We start from the raw sequence: 14,419 nt of genomic DNA on the forward strand, positions 1-14,419 counted from the left end.
AATAGCTTGTTGTTATTATCTTAAAAAGTGCTTATTGCTTACCAAGTTCCTCACATGTGGAAATGGGGTGCTGAGATGGCCTATCCCTTGAGCATATGGTGTTCTCTCATTGGTGCAATCTTCCTGTGTGGATTCTTCATCTGCACCATCCCAGAATAGACCTTCAAGTATTTGGTGTTGCATTCTCTTTTGCTTCTAGATGAAGATACAAAACCTTCTCATACCTCACTTGGACCAATTATTCCAGGTAAGGTCTGGCCAAAGCAAAATAGAGTGGTACTATAACTTCCCTTGGTCTAGACACTATATTCCTATTGATGCAGCCTAGAATAGCATTGGCTTTTTTAGCTACCACATCACATAATTGGCACATGTTCAGCTTGAGGACTCCTAGATGTTAAACAGTTATTAAGTTTATTTACTTCAGTAATTTACTTACAGTAGTTATTATTTGGGGTGATAATATTTGATTGGAGCAATTTTTTAGCAGTGGCATCTGGGTTTTTATTTGTTTTTTATGTTAGGACCTAAAACAGATTCTGTGACCCAAACCATAGCTCTCCAGTGGAGCAGGACAGAGGGATGGAACAGTTCCTGCAAGTTTAAAATGTATAATAATGAGGGAGGGAGAGAAAGAAGGGGCTCAGTGGCAGTTTGTGCCTTGCATGCAGAAATGCTGAAGCTTAGTTGCATTCAGCACATTCAGCTATAAAGTTCAGGTAGCAGGTGGTGGGGAAAGCTTCTCTTTCCCTTCGAGCAGGGGTGGGCAATGTGCAGCCTCTGAAGTCTCCCACAGCCCCCAGTCTAAGCCCCCAAATAAGCCAAAATATGCCCAAACCACAGTGGTTTGCTTTCCCTGACCCCCCCCCCCCCATTAAATCATCCCTAAACACAAAAGAATGATTAAAAATGAGCCAAAATAGCAGCACGAAGTGACACTGCCCCACTTTGGGCATGCTAAATGTGCTGGTGCAGTCTGCCAGGCACACACAGGGTGCGAAAATGGCCCCTGCTGCCCCCTACACAGTTGCCCACCCCTGCCTTAGTGTGACTGTGGAGAACTCCTGCCAGTCAGAGGAAACACCCCTGAGCTAGAAGAGCCAATGGGCTGATAGCATGAGGCCATTTTATATGGCCATAATAATAATAATAATAATATAGTTTATTTGTAACCCGCTTTTCCAAAATTTTGATCAAAGCGGCGAACAATTATTTATAAAAACATTCCAATAAAATCAATTAAAAACAGCATTAAAAGCAAAATAGTAATACTAACGACAAAAGGGCCAGATGGAAGGGGAAATCGATATATACAGTCCGGGGTCATCAATGAAAAGGGGTAAGAGAAGATTTTTCACGGTGGGAAGGCTTGGGAAAAGAAATACGTCTTCAGATTCTTTTTGAAAAGAGCTAAGGATGTGGTGGAGCGAAGCTCATCTGGGAGACTATTCCAAGATCTTGGGGCCACGATAGAGAATGCCCTCTGTGAGGTCCTCACATAGCGTGTTGCTGGGACCTCCAGCAATTTCATCCCTGTTGATCTGAGTGTGCGGGGCGGATTATATGGGGAGAGGCGGTCCTCCAAGTACTCTGGGCCCAAGCCATTTAGGGCTTTATAGGTCATTACCAACACCTTGTATTGAGCCGGAAGCGAATAGGCAGCCAGTGAAGATCTTTCAAGATGGGTGTTATATGGTCAGACCTGGAACAACCAGCGACCACTCTCGCTGCCATATTCTGCACTAACTGTAGCTTCCGGGTTTGGTACAAGGGTTGCCCCATGTAGAGCGCATTACAGAAATCCAATCGAGAGGTTACCAGAGCATGTACTACAGTTTCATGTCCCTACCCTCAGCCTGGAAGTTTTTCAGAAAATACTAGGCAAATAGTCTGCCAGGTTTGTTGCTAGTTTTAAGATTGACCCACCTGCTTTAAGACGATGATGGTGAAATTAGCTACTATTTCCTTCTTTGTGAGAAAGCTCAAAACAGGTCAGCTAGAAAACTTAGCAAAGACCTACCAGTACAAGTCCCAGATAAGCTGTCCAAAATTTCTGATTGAGAGGAGTGTTCTCTTCAAGGTAAACTGTTAACACTTTTGTTTCACACATCCGAGTGTAATAAATCCAGATGACAATTACAAAAAAAGAAACGGCAGGTATGAATTCTAATGTTAAGCTTTTAGTTACTCCAGACACTATACCTACACAACTACAGAATAGTTGTCCTGGGTGAGATGGTACTGAATCATATCCCACACAGTTCCTTTGGAAAGAAGACCCTGAAACAGTTTATGCCTCCATGCCTATAACAGGTAAGAATTCTTTCTGTTTTTGTATTCTGCAGCATTTCAATTGCATTTTACTATTTTTAACTATACGCTTTCACTTTTTAAAAAGGTTTCTGCTAGTTTAGTTCTGTTTTAATATTGACTTTTTGTATGTTACAGGATGAGTGTCCATTATACAAAATGCTGGGCAGCAGAGCTGTTTTGGATTTTGAGGAGGGTGTGTGTGAATGTACATATATGTACATAATAAGATGTCTTGGAGATAGGAACCAAGTCTAAACACAAAATTCATTTATGTTTCATGTACACCTTATACACATAAAATAATTTTGTGCATAGAACAAAGTTTTTGTACACTGAATCATTAGAAAGAAAGGGTGTCACTATCGCAGCGACCCATTTAAAATATTTTGGTTTTGGGGATACTGTATTTTGTATTTTGGAATTCCAGATAAGAGAGACTCAACCTTTATATGTTTTCAGTTGGTTTTAAAGTTACTGCTAGTTTAGATCTGTTTTAATAGTGACCTTTTGTAAGCTATACATAACTGTATCCTGTTGGTTTTCATTTGCAAGTTGTCTTGAGATTTGGAGAAAATTAACATTAACATTGACAACAACATATATAGAGGAAAAAGGAGGAAACGTGGGCTGTGCACACTGCAAAATAGGTTTCAGGGCACTCCAGTCACACACCACACCACACACACACACACACACATGTGAGTTCTCTCTAGAACAGTGTTACTCAGTGGTGGTCCACAGAGTGGTACCAGTCCAAGAGCTATTGTCTGGCAGTTGGTGGCAACTTTCCAGGCAAAAAAGAAACAGTTGTCACCAATGGGCACAAATATGGTCCAAATGCCTGGCACACCGGGGGAGGAAAGACCTTCAGGTTGTGCCCCCCTCCATCAGATACTTTAAGGAGCATTGCTGCGGGACAGTAATTCCCAAACATTGGTCCTCCAGTTGTTTTGGACTTCAACTCCCAGAAGCCCCAGCCAGCTTGGCCAACAGTCAGGAATTTAGGGAGATGAAGCCCAAAATATTGGAGGACCAAAGTTTGTGAATGACTGCACTAGGAGAACATAATTCAGTTCTGTCCAGCCCATAAGTCAACAGTGTGACGCGGCAGCAAAAAAGGCCAATGTAATTTAGGCTGCATCAATAGAAGTATAGTGCCTAGATCAAGGGAAGTAATAGTGCCACTCTATTCTGCTCTGGTCAGGCCCCACCTGGAATATTGTGTCCAGTTCTGGGCAGCACAATTCAAAAAGGATGTTGAGAAACTGGACATTGAACGTGTCCAAAGCAGGGCGACTAAAATGGGAAAGGGCCTGGAAACCATGCCCTATGAGGAATGACTTAGGGAGCTGGGGATGTTTAGCCTGGAGAAGAGAAGGTTAAGAGGTGATATGATAGCCCTGTTTAAATATTTGAAGGGATGTCATATTGAGGAGGGAGCAAGCTTGTTTTCTGCTGCTCCAGAAAACAGGACCCAGAACAATGGGTGCAAGCTCCAAGAAAAGAGATTCCACCTCAACATTAGGAGAAACTTCCTGACTGTAAAGGCTGTTTGACAGTGGAACACATTCCATAAGAGAAGAGTGGCGTCTCCTTCTTTGGAGGTCTTTAAGCAGAGGCTGGATGGCCATCTGTCAAGTATACTTTGGTTGAGGGTTTCTGCATGACAGGGGGTTGAAGTGGATGGCCCTTGTGGTCTCTTCCAATTCTGTGATCCTCTGGTATCATTTTAAAATATCTTAGGCCTGATACAGTCGGGCCCTTTATGGCGCACCCATGACGTGCTAGGATTGCTCAAGGGCAGGGTGTGCACACGCCCTGCAACCCTAGCACATCATGGGCGCGCTGCAGCTGCACAGTGCCGTACAGACGGCGCACGCAATGATGACGTTGCAGCTGCGCCGCGTCCAAACGGCACCGAGCTGCTGTGACGTCACTGCAATGTCTCTGGTGCTCTGTGGAGTTGCAGCAGTGCCGCAAAAAGGAGCCGCTTCCAGGTGCTCCTTTTTTGCTGTGCTGCACAATTTGGTTGTTACGGCGCTGCTGCGGAGCAAGGAGAGGCGCCGGGGAGGCGCCTCTTTTTGGTGCTCTGTACTGCGCCTTAATTAAAATATGTTAGTACTGCCTTAGCATCTGTATTTGTGTTGGAGGCGACATGGGAGAGAATGTCGGTGGGATTTGTCCCGGGATGGTTCATTCATACATGCTAGGCATATCCTAATGTTGTATTCATCAAGTATGAAGATACATTTGTAAACAGAGTTGAAGCTTCAGCCAATACTATTTCTCTATAATTGTGAGAAGTGTTTTGTGTTTGTTTGTTTGTTTTTAACTTTTGTATGTTTTTAATCTTAATTTTATACTATTTTAGCTAGGTTATTTTTATTGTTTTTAAAAAATGTTTGTAATGTGTTTTCATCTTGTGAGTTGCCTTGGGTCCCTTTTTCGAGAGAAAGGTAGCATTAAAATAAAATAAATAAAATAAAATAAGAGCCGATCCTCTGAATCCACACATTTTTTATACATGGAGTCAACCATCCATGGCTTGAAAATATTCAAGAAAATATGAATTCCAAAAAGCAAACCATGTTTTTGCCATCTTATATAAGGGAAACCATTTTACTATGCTACTGTATATAATGGGACTTGAGCATCCATGGATTTTGGTATCCATGGGGCATCCTGGAACCAAACCCCAACAGATAACAAAGTCCAACTGTATAATGATCTTCAAAATGATTAACTGACATTCAAGCAGATGAACCACAAAATATATAGGTTTCCCCATTTTTATTCTGCTTGTCATGTTTCCAGGAGCCTTAATCTTCCTCTGTTACCAACAAAGTTCCTAGGATCTGTAAGCAGGGCTACCTGATTCTCAGAGGTCTCCATTCTTGAGAAGGCATCCACATCCTATCCATCTGGCATCTCAGATTGCTTGTGTGGTTTATCACTATGCCAGGCTGGCTGCAAGCCTTCACTTATCTGTCAGGTCATGTTGACTCTTATCCAGCAAAGAGCTAGAATGTTATACAGCTTGGCCAACTTCCTCTAACTTATCGAAGGAAGACTCATTAGTTTGCTGATTCTGAGATGCTAAGAGCTTGCCAGTTTTAATGTTTACCCAGCTTCCTTCTGGCGTAGCAGCGTTGCTATAAATCCTGATGGAGTCATACTCCACTTCTGCATATGTTAAGGATGACTGTACGCTCAGCGGGGAATTCTCACTCATGTGGGTATTTAACACTTTCTCTACATCTTTTGCAGACTCTTGAGTGCACTCCAGTTCCCCTTGGCATAGTGCAGTTGTAATGCTTGATGCATAACCCTGAGCTGATTGACTACCACGTTGAGATTCCTGACCCGATTTCCCTCTAGGTTGTCCCTCGTCGGACTGAGGAGGCTTTGACTCTTCTACTGCATCTTCATAGCTTTCCAGAGCTGTTCCGTTCGTAAGATGAAAAGAAGTGACACTTGTTTGTTGATGATGGCTTGTCAGTAATCTGCCAGTTTTTCTGTTTATCCAGATTCCATCTTCTAGAGTAATTATGCTATAAGTCTGCAAAGCTTGATCTTCCGCTTCAACATATATTGATGATTGGCTCCCAAGTGTGCTTTTGCTTTCAGACTTGCTGGGTTCCAGTTCTTGTCCTCCTAATGTGCTCCATAACATGTTACTATATGGAAACCTAGGACTCTGCTGGCTGTCTTGCTGCGAGTCCTGCTCTCTATCAGATTTGATACCTTGCTGAGATTCCAACTTATTAGATTGTTGGGGTACCTGTTCTTCTTGGCATTCTTTTTGGGACTCAGGCACCTCCACCTGTTGGCTGCCCCTCCTGGATTCCTGCACTTCTGCCTGTTGGCTGCCTCTTTGGGACTCTTGCACCTCCACCTGTTGGCTGCCCCTCTGGGATTCCTGCACTTCTGCCTCTTGGCTGCCTTTTCGGGACTTTTGCACCTCCACCTGTTGGCTGCCTCTCCGGGATTCCTGCACTTCTGCCTCTTGGCTGCCCCTTCGGGATTCTTGCACCTCTAACTGTTGGCTGCCCCTCCGGGATTCCTGCACCTCTGCCTCTTGGCTGCCTCTTCGGGATTCTTGCACCTCCACCTGTTGGCTGCCTCTCCGGGATTCCTGTACTTCTGCCTCTTGGCTGCCTCTCCGGGATTCCTGCACTTCTGTCTCTTGGCTGCCCCTTCGGGACTCTTGCACCTCCACCTGTTGGCTGCCTCTCCGGGATTCCTGCACTTCTGCCTCTTGGCTGCCCCTTCGGGATTCTTGCACCTCCAACTGTTGGCTGCCCCTCCGGGATTCCTGCACCTCTGCCTCTTGGCTGCCTCTTCGGGATTCTTGCACCTCCACCTGTTGGCTGCCTCTCCGGGATTCCTGTACTTCTGCCTCTTGGCTGCCCCTTCGGGACTCTTGCACCTCCACCTGTTGGCTGCCTCTCCGGGATTCCTGCACTTCTGCCTCTTGGCTGCCCCTTCGGGACTCTTGCACCTCCACCTGTTGGCTGCCTCTCCGGGATTCCTGCACTTCTGCCTCTTGGCTGCCCCTTCGGGACTCTTGCACCTCCACCTGTTGGCTGCCTCTCCGCGATTCCTGCACTTCTGCCTCTTGGCTGCCCCTTCGGGACTCTTGCACCTCCACCTGTTGGCTGTCCCTCCGGGATTCCTGCACTTCTGCCTCTTGGCTGCCCCTTCGGGACTCTTGCACCTCCACCTGTTGGCTGCCTCTCTGGGATTCCTGTACTTCTGCCTCTTGGCTGGCTTTTTGGGACTCTTGCATCTCCACCTGTTGGTTGCCCCTCTGGGATTCCTGCACCTCTGCCTCGTGGCTACCTCTTCGGGACTCTTGCACTTCCACCTGTTGGCTGCCTCTCCGGGATTCCTGCACTTCAGCCTCTTGGTTGCCCCTTCGGGACTCTTGCACCTCCACCTGTTGGCTGCCTCCCTGGGATTCCTGCACCTCTGCCTGTTGGCTGCCTCTTCGGGACTCTTGTACCTCCACCTGTTGGCTGCCCCTCCGGGATTCCTGCACTTCTGCCTGTTGGCTGCCTCTTCGGGACTCTTGCACCTCCACCTGTTGGCTGCCCCTCCGGGATTCCTGCATTTCTGCCTGTTGGCTGTCCCTCTTGGACTCTTGCATATTTGCCTGTTGGCTGCCCTGCGCAGATATTTTCTCTTCAAGAGTTTGCTCAATATCTCTTTCTGTTTCATCACATTCAAAAGAAGTTGGTCCTTGATTATTAATCACTCCAGCAGTTGCCACTTCATTCCCAGTCTGCAGATCATCCTCGTAAGTGTACTGCTGTTCTACAGCATTTTTTCCATCACCTTCAGGGCTGACAGGTTTGTCTAATGTAGTATTTTCTGGTTCAGCTGCAGCCCTACTGGTCAGGCTTCCTTTAGATGCACGTTTTATTTTTCTTGCTATATAATCTTGCAGCCAACTTCTCTCAGTTTGCTGACTACTACATGTCATTAGTTTTCCAGTCCTTCTATTCATCCAGGTATTTATCTCCACAGATATAATGCTGTATGTTTGCTGAGCCTTTGCAGAAAAGCAGTTCTTTTGCTTAGATAAGTTTGCCTCATTTTCAGGACCATGTGGTACTTCACTCTCTCCTTCAGCATTCAACTTGGATTGTGTCCTTAGTGGCTGCTGGCTACTGTCCTGAAATTCCTGGCTTAACATTTGCTTGCTCCCATGGTGTGAGCCTTCTAGAATTTGCTCTTTACTGCCTTTTTGGGATTCTCGCATGGAAGGCTGCTCCCTTCCCTTCAGTGCCTGTGCTGCATCAGGCTGTTGACTACCCTTCCGGGACTGTGGTACAGTGGGCAGTTCACTGGCCCTCCTGGACTCGGGCATGGCAGGTGTTTCGCTGACCCTTCGGGACTCAGGTACAACAGGTGGTTCACTAGTCCTCCGGGACTCAGGCACAGCAGGTGCTTCACTAGCCGCCTGGGACTCAGATACAGCAGGCGCTTCACTGACCCTTCGGGACTCAGGTACAGCAGGTGTTTCGCTGACCCTTCGGGTCTCAGGTATAGCAGGTGGTTCGCTAGTCCTCTGGGACTCAGACACCACAGGTTCTTCACTAGCCCTCTGGGACTCAGATACAGCAGGTGCTTCACTAGCCCTCTGGGAGTCAGTTAAAGCAGGTGCTATGCTGACTCTTCGGGACTCAGGAACAGCTGGTGCTTCACTAGTCTTGCGAATGGCAGGTAGCTCACTGACCCTCCGGGACACAGGCATACCAACTGGCCCACTAGCCCTCCGGCACTCTGATGGTTCACTGACTTTCTGGCACTCAGGCAGGGTGGGAGGTTCACTGTCCCTCTGGAAATCTGGAGCAACAGGCTGTTGACTCATTCTTCGAGATTCATATCCAGGAGGTTGCTGATCCTTTCCTACTTTTGAATCTTGAACTTCAGTTACACTATTCCTTGACACTGTTTCTTTACTTATAAACTTTTTCTTCCTATAATTCTGGAGCCAACTATCATTGGTCTGTTGGCTCTGGTTTGTCATTAGTTTCCCAGTTCGTCTGTTTAGCCAAGTAGTTCCTACAAAAGAAATGGTGCTATATGTCTGCTGAGCAGATGAAGAAGATCTTTGTTTTGGCAGCATTGTTTGACTAGGGGGGGACTTAGGCTCATTTTCAAAATCCATATTTACTTCTGTCTCTAGAGACCTCTGACTGCCATGCTGAAAATCCTGCCCCTTTCTCTCTTCATAAAGATTATGGCATTCTTGCAGTTCTAATGGGACACTGTTCTCGTGGTATTCTTCCAGAGGTTGCTGAGTATCAGGTTCAGATTTTTCTATCTCATTTAGGAGACTGCCAGGATGAACTTCCTGAAAGGAAATCGGCTTGCTGTCACGACGGGAATCTTGCAATTCAATAGGGAGGCTACTCCGGCGGAATTCTTGAGGCTCATGCTCTTGTATGCTCTGACGGCGAGAATCCTGTAAATGAATTGGAAGGCTACCACGGTGGAGGTCTTGAATGTCAAACTGCTTGCTTCCACGATGAGAATCCCACACTTCTTCTGGAAAAATATTGCTATGGATTTCAGGTTCGTCTGGTGGCTTGCTGTCAGAACAGAGATCTTTCAACTTAATTGGAAAAATGTCCAGATCATTTTCTTGTAAGGGTTGTTCTGTGTTGGAGACAGAATATGGCAGTTCAGCTCCTGTGCTACTTTGTTCACTTTTAGAGACATCTATCTGTAGACCCTTTTCACACAGCACTCTTTTCAGACTCTCTGCACTATCTGTCTGTTGAGCCTGGTCAACTTTATTTTTGCATATTTTTCTATGTCGCTTTATTTGTTGAACCTCTGGCTTAGATTTTTCAGCACCTAATTCTGGCCCAGACTCCAGACCAGTCCTGAATTTTTGCCCCTCTGTCTGTTGAATAGTGTGGCGGGATCCCTGTACAGAAGGCAGTTGACTTGGCTGCCTTGACTCTTGCCGCTCTGTCCTTTGAATGGTGTGACGGGATCCCTGCGGAGTAGGCGGTTGACTAGGCTTCCTTGATTCTTGCCCCTCTGTCTGTTGAATGGTGTGACAGGATCCCTGCACCGTAGGTGGTTGACTAGGCTTTCTCGATTCTTGTCCCTCTGTCTGTTGAATGGTGTGACGGGATCCCTGCGGAGTAGGCGGTTGACTAGGCTTCCTTGATTCTTGCCCCTCTGTTGGTTGAATAGTGTGACGGGATCCGTGCGGAGTAGGTGGTTGACTAGGCTTCCTCGATTCTTGCCCCTCTGTCTGTTGAATGGTGTGACGGGATCCCTGCGGAGTAGGCGGTTGACTAGGCTTCCTTGATTCTTGCCCCTCTGTTGGTTGAATAGTGTGACGGGATCCCTGCAGAGTAGGTGGTTGACTAGGCTTCCTTGATTCTTGCCCCTCTGTCAGTTGAATAGTGTGACGGGATCCCAGCGGAGTAGGTGGTTGACTAGGCTTCCTTGATTCTTGCCGCTCTGTCTGTTGAATGGTGTGACGGGATCCCTGCACCGTAGGTGGTAGACTAGGCTTTCTCGATTCTTGTCCCTCTGTCTGTTGAATGGTGTGACGGGATCCCTGCGGAGTAGGCGGTTGACTAGGCTTCCTTGATTCTTGCCCCTCTGTTGGTTGAATAGTGTGACGGGATCCGTGCGGAGTAGGTGGTTGACTAGGTTTCCTCGATTCTTGTCCCTCTGTCTGTTGAATGGTGTGATGGGATCCCTGCGGAGTAGGCGGTTGACTAGGCTTCCTTGATTCTTGCCCCTCTGTTGGTTGAATAGTGTGACGGGATCCCTGCAGAGTAGGCGGTTGACTAGACTTCCTCGATTCTTGCCCCTCTGTTTGTTGAATAGTGTGACGAGATCCTTGTGGAGAAGGTGGTTGACTAGGCTTCCTTGATTCTTGTCCCTCTGTCTGTTGAATGGTGTGACGGGATCCTTGCACCGTAGGTGGTTGATTAGGCTTCCTTGATTCTTGCCCCTCTGTCTGTTGAATGGTGTGATGGGATCCTTGCACCGTCGGTGGTTGACTAGGCTGCCTTGATTCTTGCCCCTCTGTTGGTTGAATGGTGTGACGGGATCCCTGCACCGTAGGTGGTTGACTAGGCTTCCTTGATTCTTGCCCCTCTGTTGGTTGAATAGTGTGACGGGATCCCTGCGGAGTAGGTGGTTGACTAGGCTTCCTTGATTCTTGCCCCTCTGTCTGTTGAATGGTGTGACGGGATCCTTGCACCGTAGGTGGTTGACTAGGCTTCCTCGATTCTTGCCCCTCTGTCTGTTGAATGGTGTGACGGGATCCCTGCACCGTAGGTGGTTGACTAGGCTTCCTTGATTCTTGTCCCTCTGTCTGTTGAATGGTGTGACGGGATCCTTGCACCGTAGGTGGTTGACTAGGTTTCCTTGATTCTTGCCCCTCTGTCTGTTGAATGGTGTGACAGGATCCCTGCACCGTAGGTGGTTGACTAGGCTTCCTTGATTCTTGCCCCTCTGTCTGTTGAATGGTGTGATGGGATCCTTGCACCGTCGGTGGTTGACTAGGCTGCCTTGATTCTTGCCCCTCTGTTGGTTGAATGGTGTGACGGGATCCCTGCACCGTAGGTGGTTGACTAGGCTTCCTTGATTCTTGCCCCTCTGTTGGTTGAATAGTGTGACGGGATCCCTGCGGAGTAGGTGGTTGACTAGGCTTCCTTGATTCTTGCCCCTCTGTCTGTTGAATGGTGTGATGGGATCCTTGCACCGTCGGTGGTTGACTAGGCTGCCTTGATTCTTGCCCCTCTGTTGGTTGAATGGTGTGACGGGATCCCTGCGGAGTAGGTGGTTGACTAGGCTTCCTCGATTCTTGCCCCTCTGTCTGTTGAATGGTGTGACGGGATCCCTGCGGAGTAGGCGGTTGACTAGGCTGCCTTGATTCTTGCCCCTCTGTCTGTTGAATGGTGTGACGGGATCCCTGCACCGTAGGTGGTTGACTAGGCTGCCTTGATTCTTGCCCCTCTGTCTGTTGAATGGTGTGACGGGATCCCTGCACAGTAGCAGGTTGAGTAGGCTGGCCTGATTTCTTTCCTTCTGGTTGCTGAATACTGTGGTGAGAGTCTATAACTGCAGGCTGTGTTCTTCCTGTGTCCTGAGAAATTGTTGCTGGTTCCTCTTGTAACATTTCACTTCCTATTTCCCTTTTTTTGGCAGATTCTTTAAAAGGGCGTAGAATTTCTGCAAATGTTTCTGGGCCCCAAATGATACTTGTTTGCTGATATCTAGATACTACATAGACACCTGTTTTTTTATTGAAGAAAGGTGTTTCCTCAGTTGTATCCGCATTTACCATGGCTAGGCCCTGGGTCATCTTTTGGCATTGTGAAATAGATTGCTGGCTGCTTTTTTGAGATTCTGGTTTCTCTGTTCCTTGACTATCACGGTAGAAATCTCGGTTTTGTAGTAGACTACTACCACGCCGGGATTCCTGACATTCCATTTGTTCACTCTCATAGCCAGAATCTTTCACTTCCATTGGCTCAAGTTCATCAGGAAATATCATCTGGTCAGAATGTGCCTGAAAAGATGCTTGGCTCTGACCTTCCTGATGACTGATGGATTGTTGACTGCAGTGATGGGACTCTTGGCCTAGGACTGGAGGGTTACTACAACGGGATTCTTTCCCTAGAGATGTTATACTGCCAGTTTCACTGCCACAAACATCTGTCTGCTGACCTTGGTCCATCAGTTCTTTTCGCTTAAAAATGCTTATTTCACTTCCTGTCTGCAAAGACTGGTGTTGTATATCTTTACCAGAAACATTTCTTTGTATAGTTCTTTGCTCCATTGCTGGTGCAGCATCTCCACTCTCCTGCAATTGATTCATCCCACTGTGATCTTCATTAATTTCATTGTTACATTTCTGCTCCTCAGCATCTAGCATCTCCTCATTCCTGGGGATCTCCTGGTCCAGTGGTGGTTTGGAATCATCCATGCTTTTGTTTACCTCCTGCTAAATGAGGAGTTGGGGCCTTGGGGCAGCAGTCCTTGCCGGGTGGGCAAGAGAGATTTTCCCACTTGTGCCTCGTTCTTCTCTTATGAGACAGTCTCCACCTGTCTTTTAAAAGACTACAACTAATGGAAACATGAGAGCTACCTTCTTGGATCCCATGTGGAAGAAGATGTTTTATTTCTTGCATCAGGGCTGTGGCTTGTTATGTTGGTTGCATCACTGTCTAGATGGATAGTAGACCTTTTCTGTGCTGCTTCTTTCTATTTATAGCCAGCTGGAATCATGGCTCTAATGTTGAAGCAAATAACTCCAGAAAACTGGTCACCTGTTCTCAGCCTGTGGAGGTCCACCTAGTCTCACTCCAGTTCTTCTTTGTTCTAGAAGCTTCAGCTGGTAGTCTGTGACATCACTGGCTGTTCTGCTCCAGCCATTTATATGATTATAGCAGAGGAAGGCCTCTGTTCAGGTCTCTAGAGCTACATATAGAGTTTCTCCTTTCTGACATTCAAATGCTGAAAACATTGGGCATTCTAACTCTAGAGATCCTGGACCACAGACTCCTGGACAACAGAAATCGACTTTAATGGAATCATTCCCAGTGATGCTAAGATTGCGTAATTTGTTGTTATTAACTGCCATCAAGTCAACTTTGATGCCGCACCAGCAATGGAACAAAGAACTATACACAGAAATGTTTCTGGTAAAGATATACAGCACCAGTCTTTTCAGACAGGGAGTGAAATAACTTGTAACATTCTTATGTTTTCCTATTGATTGCCACTGTATTGATATTATTTATTGTTATTGTCTGCTTTATATGGCTGGGAGGCTGGGAAGGGACTAGTTTGTTTTTTATTGTATTTTTATTGTACTTCCACTGTTGTTAGCCACCCGGATTCCTCATTGATTGGGTGGGGTACAAATAAATTATTTATTAAATAAGTATTTTTAAGCGAAAAGAACTGATGGACCAAAGTCAGCAGACTGATATTTGTGCAACTGGCAGCATAACATCTCTAGGCTGAATGAGACTACATTCTTGAACACCTGAGGGAGTTAGGAATCGGGGGCACTGCACTCCAATGGTTCCGTTCCTACCTCTCGGGTAAATTCCAGATGGTGCAGCTGGGAGACGTGTGCTCCGATAAGAGGGCCCTTACATCGGGTGTCCCTCAAGGAGCCATTCTGTCCCCCATGCTATTTAACATTTACATGAAACCGCTGGTAGAGATCATCCGGAGACACGGGGAGCGCTGATGACACTCAAATATGTTTCTCTGTGTCTCCGACTGATGCAGTGACCAGGGATGGCATCTCTCCTCTAGATACCTGTCTGGAATCGGTAATGGGCTGGGAAAAGACTCAGTTTGAATCCAGAGAAAACGGAAGTGCTTGTAATAGACTCCCCCGGCCCGGGATTGGATGTTTGTCCACCTGTCCTGAACGGGGTCACGCTCCCCTTCAAGGACACCGTTCGCAGTTTGGGGGTGCTTCTGGACTCGTCACTCCACCTTACATCTCAGGTGGATGCGACGGTCAGGAGCACCTGTTATCAACTTCGGTTGATACGCCAGCTGCGACCCAACCTGGGCCGGGGGGACCTTGAAACAGTGG

The 14,419-nt window shown here is 46.9% G+C and overlaps 1 protein-coding gene across 1 annotated transcript; it reads right to left on the bottom strand.

The window, feature by feature from the left end:
- Positions 1 to 5,341: 5,341 nt before the first annotated feature.
- Positions 5,342 to 12,787, bottom strand: LOC149315307 (uncharacterized). The gene has a single exon (XM_089523188.1). It carries the CDS (start codon positions 12,785 to 12,787, stop codon positions 5,342 to 5,344), a length of 7,446 nt encoding a protein of 2,481 aa, XP_089379314.1.
- Positions 12,788 to 14,419: the final 1,632 nt, after the last annotated feature.

This window comes from Sceloporus occidentalis, unplaced genomic scaffold (assembly GCF_023333645.1).
Source record: "Sceloporus occidentalis isolate IW3139 unplaced genomic scaffold, rSceOcc1.0.p SCAF_4, whole genome shotgun sequence".
In the NCBI taxonomy this organism is placed as follows: domain Eukaryota; kingdom Metazoa; phylum Chordata; class Lepidosauria; order Squamata; family Phrynosomatidae; genus Sceloporus; species Sceloporus occidentalis.